The following is a 14,253-nucleotide window of genomic DNA, read 5'->3' on the forward strand; positions in this document are numbered from 1 at the left end:
TGTGTGTGTGGGCGTGTGTGTGTGAGACTGCTCATGCTTGAGGAAAGAGACGAAAGAAGAGAGTTCACCTCAAAGTTGGTGATGGGCTCTTTGCTTATGAGGCAAACTCAGCAGGTTGTGTGCACATGTGCAATAGTGTGTCTGAGCTCTGTGATAATGTCAGTGATGTCAGCAAACAGAGACCAATACCACACTAAGGAAGAGTAAGCCTTCTCAGTGTCTTTGGTGATCTTAAACTTCCATTCAGCAGCCTGTTATGTAACTGTAGAGGGGATTTACAGTCAGTCTGTCTGTTTTTAGTTGTTGTTCCATGTACTCAATGAAAAAGAATACATGACGGAGACAAATGTTAAAGTTGATGATATTCATAGCTCTTCATTGCATGGTTAAAGAGCTTTCGATGCCTGTGCATGCATTTCAAACTGCCACCGAACACGCATGTGCATTATCTGCTTTCCCTCACTCATGCATGTCCACCTCAAACCAAACCTGTCTCCCTGGCCGTAGGAGGCACGCTCTTCCGCCAAGCTTCAATGCCTTGCAAACGACAACACTTTGTGTCCGGAGCTCCTCCTTCGAGTCACGGCCCTGCCCCTCAGACTGATGACTTATACATCCTTGGCTATGACCCTGCAGGTACACACACAGATGCACTCACCAACCTTTTCCCTGTTTTACCACCTGCGGTGGATTCACGTTATCCCAGGCAAGGCAAGGATTGTTGGACAGGAATGTTTCTGTCCATATGCTCCCAAACAGCACCCCAATCCCAGTTTTTTCTTGATGAAAAAACTTTCCCTGATGCTGTGTCAGCTTGATAGATCCAGTCCCAGCTCCGGTTCTGCAGTAGGCAGAGTGTACCGTGAACGTTTGTCTAAAGTGTGTGTGTTTATTAGGTGCTCCATTGGGCAGTCAGCTCTCAACCCCAGCTAGTTCTGCTAGCTCCACTCAGGAAATCTGGGTCCTCAGGAGCTCTCCCACTGGTAAGAGTGTGTGGTCCTAAACCCCTAATACCCCACCCACCGAAACCCCAATCGCCGGTGAACCTGTAGACCAGTCAAGTCACCACATTTTTGATAAACTGGGTCTTTTTAAAGAAGCTTATTCCTGTTTTATCCTTTTATATACCAGAGTTTTGACCTTACCATGCTAACCCTTCAAATCCCACCCCTCTGCTTTATACACATCTAACAATCCAGCAACCATAACCAGTTCTCTTGCAGCAGGACATTACTATGAGGGAGCAGCATGAAGGTCTCTTTTTAAGTTCTTCTTCTTTTAAGCATGTTGGAGCTTCCTCTTATTCTCTGAAAATCTCCGCAAACATATTAATGTTTTTCTTCTACTATGTAATATATATTCAGTTATTTCCTGAACAGAGAGAATGTCGATTCCACTAAAACATAATGTTTTAATAATTTCATAAACGTTGAAAATTCTTTACATACATAAGAAGCTTGATATCAGCATCTTTTTGTTAAATATGGAGCTAGTGGCAGAGCGTGATTAGCCTTGCTTAGCATAAAACAACTTACTAACAAACACCTTGCATCGATTCAAACTGTATGGTGAGGCAATAAATCCTTCAGTAATAAATAGGACTTTGTTAATAGTTTTTATGTATTTATTTATTTACTTATCTTTACTACAGTAGTCAGCACATATAAATATATAACCTATAAACTGCCGGCTACAATTGTCTCCTAACTCAGACACTCCACAGGTCTCCTGTCAGTCTGTCATCTCTCTCTGTTTTGCTTTCTTTGCTCTTCTCAGGTGACAGAAACAGTGTCGGCAGCGCTGGCAGTGTTGGTAGCAGCCGCAGTGCAGGGAGTGGTCAGAGCTCAGAGAGCGGCCACAAACAGAATGGGATTCATTGCTGCCACAACAATGACGCTGGCAAGGTCAGATATGCACAGAGACAACCAAGGTGGACACTAAAAAACAAGGAGATGCTCTGCTTCATATGTCGACAGCAGACAGTTTCACTAATAGTAACAGAAATGAATAAAGTGTGGAGGATGTCAGTAATGAACTAAAGTACTTTTCTCTATTGTTGAGTACGCCTTTGTTTTGTGTGTGCAGCTGGCTCCCTCTGCTGGCGAATCAAGGGACCGCGTTATAGGAGTGGACCACAGCACACAGGTTGATGGATCCACAGGTTAGTCACCGAATGAAACATCTGTCATCTTCTTACTCTGTTTGACAATAATAATAATTCTGTTAGCTGTGATTCTTCCAAGGTCCCAGACTTTCTGAAGGTCTTTCAGTTTTTCTTTTGCAGGTTGGCTGCTTTTTCAGTCCAGTTGGTTTACCTGACCTTTTAAATGGTAGATGGTAAATGGACTGATTCTTATATAGCGCTTTCTACTCTCCCGGAGTACTCAAAGCGCTGTATGCAACATGCCACATTCACCCAATCACACCCATTCTCACAAGCACTTTCTAGGTACATTCACACGATGGATGCATCAGAGAGCAACCTGGGGTTAGTATCTTGCCCAAGGATACTTGACGTGCAGACTGGAGGAGCCAGGGATCGAACCACCAACCTTCTGATCAGTAGATCGGGGGTGGCTCTACCTCCTGAGCTACAGCCACCCGATTCTTCTTTTACAGAAGAATGTTTTTTTGTTTCTTTATCTACTTAATACTGGCCTATGAATCTTTCAACCATAAAAGGGTTGTATCTTTAGAAACCACGGGGCTGCTGTGTGCAGGGATCATAGAGCATTGTTCTGCTGTTTTTGTTGATGGTCTGAAAGGAAATGAGATGGAGGGGGACAGTAAATGCTTACCATACTTTACTTCACCACTGAAGCCAATAAAACCAGCATCTTCTTTCATCTACGCAAGCCATAAAAGCCCAGATCACTACTTCACAAGAAACACTAAAGGCCTGGAGAAATGTGCTCTGCTGTCAGGTATAATGGCAGGTGCAGGATTGCATGTTTACAGTATTTTCAGAACTTAAGTTCATTCTGCTGAGATAAGGCTTTTCAAATGTTAACACTCGAAGAAGCAGAGAATTCCCGTTGACCTCAGGGTGAATCGGAAGTGGGGGTTAAAGTGCAGGAGAAGAGGGAGGAGACAGGGAGCATCAGGAGCAAAACACATCTGTTAAATGCCTGAGAAAGAGGAACGAAGACAGGGAAGAGGAGCTGATGTCTGCCCTGCACGAAGGATAGGTGGAGGGAAAGATGAAGTGTGAGACATCAGGAGCTCTCCGGCTCTCATTTTTTCTCAGGGGTAAGACCGTTGTTATAATTTGACATGATGTTTGACGTTTTGTCAGAGGAGAAAGGGTTCGATCCTGTTTTAAAGGACCCACTGCATTCCAAATTTTTGGTTAATATTTCATTGGGAATCACCTTATTGGTGCAGAAATATAATTTTATGCCTGCCAAGCTTTGTTATCTTTGACATTTTTGATAGATTCAGCTAAAGAAATGGGAAAGAAATTGTGTTTTTGCCACAGACTGATAGTTATTGTCAATATTTCAACCTTTCTTTCTTTGCTTGTTGTCTGTTGTGTGCAGATAAAAGATAAATAAATAATAAGATGAAAAACTGTTTTACATTTTATCATTGAGTTAGGTTCCTCTTATGCTGTACTTGAATGAGTCGTGGTCAGACTTAAGTGGCTTAAAAAATCAAACAGTTGGAAATAGTTGGGTGCAAAGACTGGAAAACAAGTGAAAGCCCTTCAGGAAGCCTGGAGATGCCAATCTTGCTTATGGGTTAAGGACCTACAGCCCTGTCTATCTCTCCTACAGTGACTGCCCGTCTGCTGTAATCTCCTCCATGCTCTTGAGACTACGCCGGGAGACACAGCAAACCTTCTGGCAATAGCATGTATTGAGTTGGACTACCTGCACAACCTCTATTCCTATCCAAATGCAAAACTAGTGAAAAACAGTCAGAAAAGCTGAGGAGAGAAAAAAATGTCAGTTGCCTCCACCTTTAAAACCATTCTTGATTTGATGGGTGATCACTAACCTAGAAATGTAACTGACTGTATTTGAATTGTAGTTGTACTTTTCCACAGTACAGTTACACAAATTCCTCATCTCTTTCCATCTTGTACAAAGAGCATGTCGCAAGAAGCACGACTGCGGTGTTTTGATGGGTGATTATCATGCTGAATAAGTTAACTCATCTCCCAGGAACATCTTGACAGTGCAGTGTCTTATATTACTTATTGCCCTGTTACAAGGTGTATCTGTGTGTCTGTAAGAGGTCTTAAATAAAAGTTATTGAGAACTGAAAAGATCAAATGTTGTTGTGAGAAAGGACTAGAAGAGCGGGGGGGAAAAGACTCAGCCTTGGGCAAGAAGAGAAGTGAAATTGGAGCAGTTGGCAACAAAGTATCATTCCTCTGAGATCTGAGTATATAATGACTGTAAATAAGATGAGTGAGGGGTGTATGAGATCTGGTAGATGGCACAGCTTCACTCACCCGGAGAGACGTGACAGCCCCACTCAGTCACACAGCTGCTTGGAAAAGAATGATTTAACATGACTCAACTAATGCAGACCGGATTGATCTCTTGCTGTCACAAAGCAGAATCTTGTTACTTTGAAAACATGGCTGTCTTTTTTTGGGTTCGTCTTGCTTTTCCTCCAGTGTCTGTCTTCCTCCACGCACTCATCGCGAAACACATCCCACAGGATTAATTGTGTGTGTTTTTTAGGTGGTTCCCGCCAACAGGTTAACGGCACTCCTCAGAAAGGCTTTGTGAGGCCTGAACAGCTTTTGGAAGGCAAGGTGAGCTGAGTTTTAGAGTTGTGCAAGTTTGCGTAAATGTTTCCTACACACAGAGGTTTTGGAAATGAATCTCCTCTCTGTCGTTAGGATTCAGAAGCTATCTACCAGTGGCTGTGTGGGTTCCAGCTCGAGCAGTACACGTCCAGCTTCATCAGTGCAGGATATGATGTACCCACCATCAGCAGAATGACCCCCGAGGTGTGTATTTATGTTACAATTTTCAGCATTTTTAGCTCTGTGCCGTTAGACTTTTCTTTGTTCTTTGTACTTTTAAGATGTGTTTGTTTTTTGCTTCTTCTTTTTTTACATAAAACCTTGGGATGACTGTTTTGTGAAGTAATATGAAAATGAACTGGTTCCATTTCAGCCTGAAATCCTCTGAGCCTGATATGTATGTTTAAAAAAAAAGTTTAAGTCCATTGAAAACTTGACATGACTGTAACTAAAGCACTCTTTTTTTACACTCTTTTTTTACAGATGAAAAAAATGATTTCTCTTGGCTAAAGTACAGTTATTTAATTGATTTGTTGTTGATTCTTTCATTTGTTGGTTATGTTAATGATTCACTCATTATTTGCGTGGATATTCTTCAGGATCTTACAGCTGTCGGAGTGACCAAACCAGGCCACAGGAAGAAGATATCGATGGAGATTAGCAAGCTGAGCATTCCTGAGTGGCTCCCAGATTACATTCCTGTGAGAAATCAGTCCTCCCTCTTATTTGCCATATACATCATGTAAACAGCTGGCTCTCTTGCAGCCATTGTAAAAGTTTGTCTGTGTTGTCGTGTTCAGTCGGACCTGGGGGAATGGCTGAGTGTGATTGGATTGCCTCAGTACCAGAAAAGATTGTGTGACAATGGCTATGACTCCATTGCCATTGTCAAGGACATCACCTGGGAGGACCTGCAGGAGATAGGCATTACTAAACTGGGTGAGGAATTTCTATAATTTTCTATAATAACTTCTGCTAATAACTTCTCTGATCGGTGACTGGTCCGGGGTGTACTCTGCCTCATAGGCTTTGAAACTGAATCTTTTGTGTGCTGTGACTGCTTGTGACATTGTCAAAGCACAGAACGGGCAGTATTTGGAAATGTTTGATCACTTTTATTAAATCTTTTTGAGCTCTGTAATAAATAAATAAATCTGTGTGTTTCAGGTCATCAGAAGAAACTAATGTTAGCAGTGAAGAGACTGTGTGACCTGCATCGCTCTCGTAACCATGCCGACAGAACCGGAGGCGAAACTCTCAGACGAAAGCTGCCTGCTGCTCTCGAGCTGGTGGTTATCGAACACGCGCCGACACACAATGCTCAGGCACACGCTGACACTCCATCCAATGACTGTTGCTCCTCCCCTCGTACTCCCAGAGCCCTCCTTTCCTTCCAGGACAGCGAGCTAAGCGTGGAGCTACAGAGTGCAATGATGGGAAAGGCGGGTGGAGGTCCCGCTGAGATGTTCAGCATTAAAGGTGTGTCCTCTGCTGCAGGTGGGACTGCCATGTCAGTCAGTCAAGAGAGCATTGGCATGCGTTCGCGGGGCTCAGGGAAATCTGGGAACTCTGGAAATGTAAATTTGGCTCATTGTCAGGATCAGCAGGCCGTACTGTCTTCAGCCAGGACATCGAGCCGGTCTGAGGAGAGTTTAAGTAGTGGTGCAGGGGAGGAGGTGAAGAGTGGAAGAAGCAGTCCTGGAGGCAGAAGTAGACAGAGACCCAGTGAGTCATGGGTGCATCAGAGTCAATCTGCTATCCCAAATAAAATCCCCTTCTCCCCTCTCACACCTCCACTGACCCCCAGCAAGATGCCCCGCTTTGCCTACCCAGCTGTCCCACCTAAAGCTAAACACTTCCAGTCTCCTAACCGCCCTTATCAGCCTCAACAACACCCACCCTCCTCCCCATCTTCACCATCCCCGCAAGCTTCCCCGACACAGAAGGCTTTCAGTTATATCCAAGCTCAAGCAGAAGTAGTCAGTGGGGCTCCACGACTACTTTCCAAGCCACTGCCTGGGGCTGTCCCGCTGCTGGGGCCCTTACTTGTACGGGGCCCAGCCAATGAAACTCAAAAAGGCCCACAAAAGAAGCGCTCGCAAAGCCTGAATCGCTATGCTCTGTCAGATGGTGAGCCAGATGAAGACGACAATCCCACTTCCCCTTGTACCTCTGCTTCCTCTGCGATCATGCCATCTTATGCCACCATGTCACGCAGGCCGGGACGTGGCCATACAAGTCCTCTAGGGGCCCAACGTCACATCAACCGTAGCCACTCCTTTGCCGTGCGCTCTCGACGCAAAGGTCCGCCTCCACCCCCACCTAAGAGGATGAGCTCGGTAAACGACACCAATGTGTGTCAACCAGGAAACCACCAAGGAGTGGAGCCAGAGGTGAAGGAAGGGGTAGAGATGGAGAGTGCAGGCAGTGTGAGGAGTATCGCAGCCAGGCTTGAAGGCAGCAGCAGCAGTAGCCCATCTAGAAGAATAGATATACCACCAGCCCACCTCCCTGTTTCACCTGCATTCAGCCCTGTTTCCTCACCGATCCCACGTGGATTTCCTTCTCACACCATCACTCAGCACTCCAAACCTGTCCCAGCCTTGGGTCTCGCGGGCCTTAGGAGGGTAGGAAATGAAAGGACAGAAGGAGACTTCAATAGACAAAGAGGTAGAAGTACAGAGAGAGACTCTGGTGAGGAAGAGAAAGCAAAGAAAACTGAACACATATCAAAGAGTGCTGCTGCATCTCCCAAGCACAGGTCCAAGGACCATCTACCGTTTGCTGAAGAAGGCAACCTGACTATCAAACAGCGACCCAGGATAGCAGTCGTTAGTCAGCCGGGTGCTGAAGTTAAAACTCCTTCAGAGGCGGTGCAGACCCCAAACAGCCTTGAACTCCCAGAGTTCAATCTAAAGGAGTCTGACACGGTGAAAAGACGGCACAAACCCAAAGACAAAGACGCGTCCACTCCTGAAGAGGTTAGCACCCCACACAGAAACAACAAGCACCCAGAACCCAACAGCCTCCACACGCAAAATGACATCAGTACACTGAGTGACGATGAAGCTCAGAGGCCACACAATGTTTTCCAGAGGATAGGATCAATGGGAAAAGGCCCAAAGCCTCCAGTGTCCTCAAAACCTCCCAGTCCCCTCAAACAAACCCCCAACAGCAAACCAACAACTCCTCAAAAAACAGTTTCGCCATTGCAACCAAGTGGACAAACAGCCATCCCTAACCTCACGAGCGTACAGATTCACACAGTCTCCCCAAAGCTGAAAAGCAACATGTACATTCAGACTTGTACGTCCAGTCCAAAACCTGTGAAACACAGACAGACCTTCACGTCCGAACCTGAGAGTCCACAGAAAGCCGTCGCTGTGTCAAGACTCCCTCAGAACACCTATGCAGCAACAGCAGGTAACAATGAAAAGAAGATATAGTACCAACAAGGCCATCAGTTGGCTTTTTTTAAGCTTGGCTTTTGTTTTAGCCACATGTTGAGTAAGCACATTTTCAGATCCACTCTTTCAGATTAATTTTGGTATGACGGTTTTATTGTTAAAGCTTTTAAAGTTGCTATAAAAATGGCTGGTTACATAATCCAGTCCCTACACTAATTCTAGATGGGCGACCAGTGATCTGGTGGATGTTAAGAGGTTAAACTTGTTTCCTAACAGCGAACTTCTTTTTGATGGTTACATAATATTTATTGTTCCTCAGGTCTGAATCTCAGCATGGCTCAAAGTGTTGCCTTTGCTGCTCCACCGTCACCATTGCTGAACTCTTGCTGCCCACCCTCGGCACTACCCAGTCAGCCAGGAAAAGGATGGCTAACTCCGCCTGGTGTGGCCAGTGTGGAGATGCTGGCCCAGAAGAAACTAGAGCAAACTAGTACATCACTGGAAGCTGCTCTCAAAGTAGTGGAGACCAAACTGGCACAGGGGAGCAATGTGGACGGGTAAGAAGTATTGTATTGGTGTAGTTGAGGTGGTGTGCTTTACCTGGAATGATAATATTGTGCTCTTCATACTGATTGCTGAGCTGTGGTACCACGGTAACCGTTGGTTTGCACTGGTTGTTTGAACTGTTCCTTGTGAACATGCAGCAGATCTGACAGATCAGCTGCTGGGCTGTAACTAAAGTCCCAGTAAGGTGACAAATGTTCAAGAGCTTCCATTCCTGCAGTGATTTGTGACTTACTCATTGACAGTGGGATGAAAGTCCTGGGAAAAATCAGCAGATTAGTCAAGTGCTGTCGAGAGCACAACGAGCTAAATTTTGTTGTAAATGCTGTTAACTAGTGAGGACACCGTCTACAAGCTTTACTGTTGTCAGTTTATATAACCTGTGGAAAACTTGAAATCATGAATCTCCAAAGAAAAAAACAAAACAAAATTTATTTTTCAGTTTTTCTTTTGTCTTCTTTGTTTTAGCACCTGCCCTCTTTTTGGGGGCATGTAAGCGTTTTTCAAGTTTCTAAAATTGAGAGAAGGCCAAATGTTATCACTGATAGAAACATGTAGTCTCAGTGTAGTTGGCACTGCACTGCTCATGCTAACTCTAAATTTAGCAACAGGGAAAATGCCAAAAACATCTGCAGAATTCAGTGAAGGTCCTCGAGCATTAACTTTGTCCTTTGTTTAGTTCTCTAGTTATTTGTTGCTCCACACTGATGAAAAGAGAGGTTACTAGAGTAAACCTGGTTCTCTTTCAAACCTCGCTTGGTATTCCACTTTGGAAAGCGCCCTTTGGCATGACCCCCTTTATAACAGCCCTTGGACCCATACCCATACCCAAAGTAGTTCTTCCTGATGTCCATGCAAATGGGCGCTGCAATGAGCCAAACGCAGTTTGCAAGGTTATGATAGTAGCCAAGGTTGTCTGTCAAACCTCTCTTGGTAGCTCACTATGGTAGATGTAGACCCCTCTGAGATTGCATGGTCCAAACACTATAACTTCTCCACCCAGGAAGAGCACCACCTCACACAAATTTAAGAGCCCACAGTAAGCACTGAGTGTGCCAGTGAAGGTTAATGTTAAGGCAGTAAAACCTAACAGATGTATGTAGAAATTTCCAACTAGCAGCTGCACAGATGCTCCTGCCAAGAAACACCCTTGAAAAGGGCCCATGAGGTAGAATGTGCACGCAGGTGCACAGGAGGTTGCTATCCCTGGCATTCATATGCCATCACAGTATCGTCTACCACCCACTGTGACAGCTGGTATAGGCTTCCCTATGTGCCAAGGAGCCTGGAACACAGAGAGCTGATTGCTTTTTACAATTCCCTTATTTCTGTCTACATAAATGCATAATTCTCAGACAGGCCACAGCGAATTAAGCTGCCTCTCATTCTCATCAGCAGATGGCAGGGGCTTATAGCCTGAGAGCGAGGTAGCAATAGGTAGACTCCCTAACCTTAGGCACAGAGGCTGGGTTAAGGCGCAGAACCACTTTACTATAGTTGGGTTTATCTCTGAAGTACACACTATTTGCCATCATAAGGTCAGCGTGTGGAAAGAAGTCTTACACCATGAGTGGTCTCAGTCAGCCTGAAAGGGAGACCAGACTCATTTAAATTTAGCCTTTCAAATGTCAGGCTGAGAAAATTAACTCAAATGCTGATGACAAATCTGTCTGCAAGGCCTAGTCACTGCACAAGGCAGTGGCCATGAATGATTGTGGAGCAGACAAGCTAGCTCCGCCATCCATGGCCAAGCTGTTTCAGTGCCTCACCCAGCTCAGTACTGAGGGCATGTGGCTGAGGAAATGAATACAGCAGCATTCCCGAGGGTCTAGTTTTAGCCATAATCACTAATACTCAGCCTTGAGAGCTAGCTATAGCTACACAAATACAAACACAAGCTTCCTTGACGTGCTAGCTTTGTTGCAGACCCACGTGTTATAATGTCACAACCGCTCGTAGAAGAATATATTTTCCACCTATTTATTCATCCATTCTCTTCTACTTATCCTTATCAGGGTCACGGGAAGCGTATCCCAGCAACCATGGGGTGAAAGGTGTTATACACCCTGGACACAACGCCAGTCTGACGCTAAATCTTGTGATGAAAATATTACAGTGTCATAAAATTCCTGAAACAAGAAAATCTAATGTTTGAGGATCAGCAAACAGTTAAATGGATAATCCTGTTCCAGGACCGTCGGGGAGCTTTAGTGATCTTCACAGGAAAGAAAGCAAACATGCCTGATGTGGGGACAGGGGCTAAGATAAAAGGGGGGACCCCATGTCCTTAAAGTGATTGGTCTGTTTTAGACAGACATGGTTGTAGTGGAGCTTCTGTGATTGTGCATGCCAGAGTGCTTGACTACAAGCTACACGATACCATGCATTCATATAGTGCTTTTTTCTCTATACAAACACTTTGTCTCACATTCATAGCTGTTCTGAATCACCAGTTAATTTGACAGTTAGCTTAACTCTTTTTTTACTTCACATTGTCCCATCTGTTTCCTAGTGGGGCCACCACAGTGAAGGCAGCAGGCAATATTCTGGATGACATTGGCAACATGTTTGATGACCTGGCCGACCAACTGGACGCCATGTTGGAGTGACCTCCCAACTTCTGTCCTGCACACAGAAAAAGTTTCTGTCTCAAGGGAGCAGCAGACAGAAATCCCAACAGTGAGCACGGGGTCAGAGGGAACCTTAGATGCTGGGAAGAACAGAGAGCGTGGAGCTCAGCACTTCCTGGGGTTTAAGATCAATCAGTTTGTGAATATTTGAGGACTTTCCTGCACAGCTTTTCCTCTGTTTTTGAGCACTTCGCCTTAGGACACACACCTGGGAAAGTTATTGGAGGGAGTACAAACAGCCGCCAGAACAGCTTCCTGATGTTGTTCAGTATCTTCAGTATCACTAAAAGGGAATAAGAGTCCATTGTATCCATGTAACCTGTGTATATACAGACACGTGTTTATGTGTGTAGTCAAATATCTTTATACTGAACATATTGACCTGTGATTATATTTATACTTATATATGTTGGGTTTTTTTTAACCAAAAGAGTTCCTATTGGCTGCTTTAACTCTATTGTATATTAGCAAGATGATCTAATATGTATATTTTGCTGCTTATGGTCTGTAGCGTGGGGAAATGATTGTTTAATATAGGGAAAGAATCATATTTCATAAATGTACGATGGATTGGTGTGGAACTGTTTTAACACAAGTGTTTGTTGTTGTTGTTCTTTAAAGCACTGTTACTGTCAGTAAAAACAGATGCTTATCGGTTTTAAAGTTATTTAGTAACAGAGCTCATCTCAGGTTGGTATGGTACCGTCAGCATGCTGTTTCATTTCAGCAGTGGCCAAAACATTTCGTGGAAGGCAACATGTTAATGAACTCAGAGTGACTGAACATGGAGTCTTCATTTGCTGCCAAAATGTTTAATTGGCGTATTAACTGATAGTTATATATTTGATTATATATTTAAATGAACAAACTCGATGTGAATTTGACATCAAATTTTTAAGAGGCTTTAAATTTTTTAGAACATTGTCTCTCCCATTTTAATTTCACAATCAGTCGTTTAGCATTTCCTGTTTCCATTTTTTTCGTTCAGTGTTAAATGTTGTTCCAGCAGTGTTCAGACTAAATCCCACAGAGGTTTTATGTGCCAGATTTCTGACAACATTTAGCAATTAGTTGCTTTTGTCTTACACTCTTATAGGTCTTTGAATGCAGTATAGGCTCACAAAATATGTCACAAACACTCTGTGGCGGGGAAGGGGAGGGGCTGGCCCAAATGGTGGCTGAGCTGGTGGCCACACGGAGGGAGCAGACGGCGGTGTCGCGCTGAGAAGTGGATGAACTGCAGGACCAGACCGAGTGCCGGATGCACGTGATTATGATTCTGGCGGCTCGGCTCAGTTCCTGGCCAACACCGCTGCCGGCGCACCACAACTGTATGGGAGTGGCAGGTGTCCGATCTGCTCCGGTCCCCAGGGTGAGGCCAGCCAGGATGCCGTCTGCCTCCACACCCGTACCCACTCCTCAGGTGGAAGCAGCTGGTGCATGCTGGTGCCTGCACCCATTCCTGCTCCCCGGAGGAGGGCCGCTGAGCAACCTCCGCGTCCACCACCAGCTCACTCAGCTGCTCAGCCGGGGCCGGAGAAACTGTTTGTTGTTAAAGAAGAAAATAGAAGACTTAGTTTGTGGGATCAAACTGGTTTGATTTGTAGAACTGAGTTGTAAATTGAGAAAATGATTACTTTGAGTTTTGTATCAGTTAAATTACTCTGGCATACTTCAGCCTCCGTAGGGAGCAGGGACCAGTCTCATAACTGTAAATAACCAGCAAAGTTTGATAAGAACTTCACTTTGGATTTTTGTTCTTCGCTTGTTCCTGCTGCAGTGAAGACATTTGTCAGCAGATGCTAAATCTTTTGTAGCACTGACAGTTACTCCTGTACCAATTCTCTTTAAAATTCCCTTTTAAAAAAAGCTGTTGCATGACTCAATACTTCGCTTACTATCCAGTGGGATATCTGTTTTTGAGCCATTCTTTTTTTAATTGGGCTCTTTTAGAAAAGTCATTACCTTCAGCCATCTTTAGGCTTCCTTCTTTTACTCCTCTGCACGCCTTCATTTTAAAAATGGAGTCGAATCTCTCTCCCAAACCTTTGCTGGGAAGATTTGGTTAATGGAAGCTGGCATGTTTTTACATTTTTTAAGATACCAAGCATGTTCACATTCATGCAACAGCTTTTTTCTCTGTGGTTTCGATCTTCTGTTTTGTTTATTAATGTTTCCTTCTGAATTCTGTGTCAAACCAGAAATAATTAAAGGGATTTGTACTGACAGGGTGCTGTTGTTTTGCTTGTCAATATAAAATATGCATTACTATTTCAAGATTTTTCATTTGTTTTGCCATTCTCATTCAGAGCTTGTGATGTGCCATATAGTTGATGCATACATTGTTTACAGTTTACAGCTGATCCATAACCTCATCTCTGTACATTTAGCAGCTTTTTGTGTTCAGTCACATCAAATGGCTTTAATTTGCATAAGATAATTGAAGGAATATGTAATATTTTTTTCTTTTGGGGCTGTAGAAGCAGCTGTAAGTACATCATCACCATAAAAAGTTGATATGGTGATAACAGTAATATATGTAGGTAATATAGTTTGGCTGTTAGCAATAAAGGGAGTGTGAACTTACAAGGCAGTTCACACAACAGTCACCTCATGTCCCTTTATATTGTTGGGTAAAGACACAATTATTACCACTGTTGTCTTTCTCCACCATTATGTTATTTTTCTGTGGCCAAGAGGCTTAATAAAACAAACAAAAACCCTGATTGGATGTGATGGGAATCACCATGAAAAGGTTCATTATATGCATCATTTGACTCTGCACAAAATGATCTCTGAGTTCTGCCTCCTCCAATCAGTGACTGAATCAGAGGATGTTGTTAGAATAGATTAAAAAGAATATCAAACAACAGAATAATGGGCAGTTAGG

The 14,253-nt window shown here is 43.9% G+C and overlaps 1 protein-coding gene across 3 annotated transcripts in view; it reads left to right on the forward strand.

The window, feature by feature from the left end:
- The window catches only part of LOC120736605 (caskin-2-like), a 53,097-nt gene extending 39,463 nt beyond the window's left edge, over positions 1–13,634 (forward strand). Inside the window, exons 12-22 of one of the 3 annotated variants that reach the window (XM_040036849.1) lie at positions 508–636; positions 897–983; positions 1,777–1,904; positions 2,086–2,161; positions 4,695–4,768; positions 4,856–4,966; positions 5,362–5,463; positions 5,563–5,701; positions 5,930–8,185; positions 8,489–8,726; positions 11,246–13,634. In XM_040036849.1, coding sequence (XP_039892783.1) covers positions 508–636; positions 897–983; positions 1,777–1,904; positions 2,086–2,161; positions 4,695–4,768; positions 4,856–4,966; positions 5,362–5,463; positions 5,563–5,701; positions 5,930–8,185; positions 8,489–8,726; positions 11,246–11,342 — 3,437 coding nt within the window. In that variant the 3' untranslated portion in view covers positions 11,343–13,634. The remainder of the gene's footprint in view (positions 1–507; positions 637–896; positions 984–1,776; positions 1,905–2,085; positions 2,162–4,694; positions 4,769–4,855; positions 4,967–5,361; positions 5,464–5,562; positions 5,702–5,929; positions 8,186–8,488; positions 8,727–11,245) is intronic. The other 2 variants (XM_040036850.1, XM_040036851.1) reach the window with 2 other exon arrangements.
- Positions 13,635–14,253: the final 619 nt, after the last annotated feature.

Source organism: Simochromis diagramma, unplaced genomic scaffold (assembly GCF_900408965.1).
Source record: "Simochromis diagramma unplaced genomic scaffold, fSimDia1.1 OVJJ01000371.1, whole genome shotgun sequence".
Lineage (NCBI taxonomy): Eukaryota > Metazoa > Chordata > Actinopteri > Cichliformes > Cichlidae > Simochromis > Simochromis diagramma.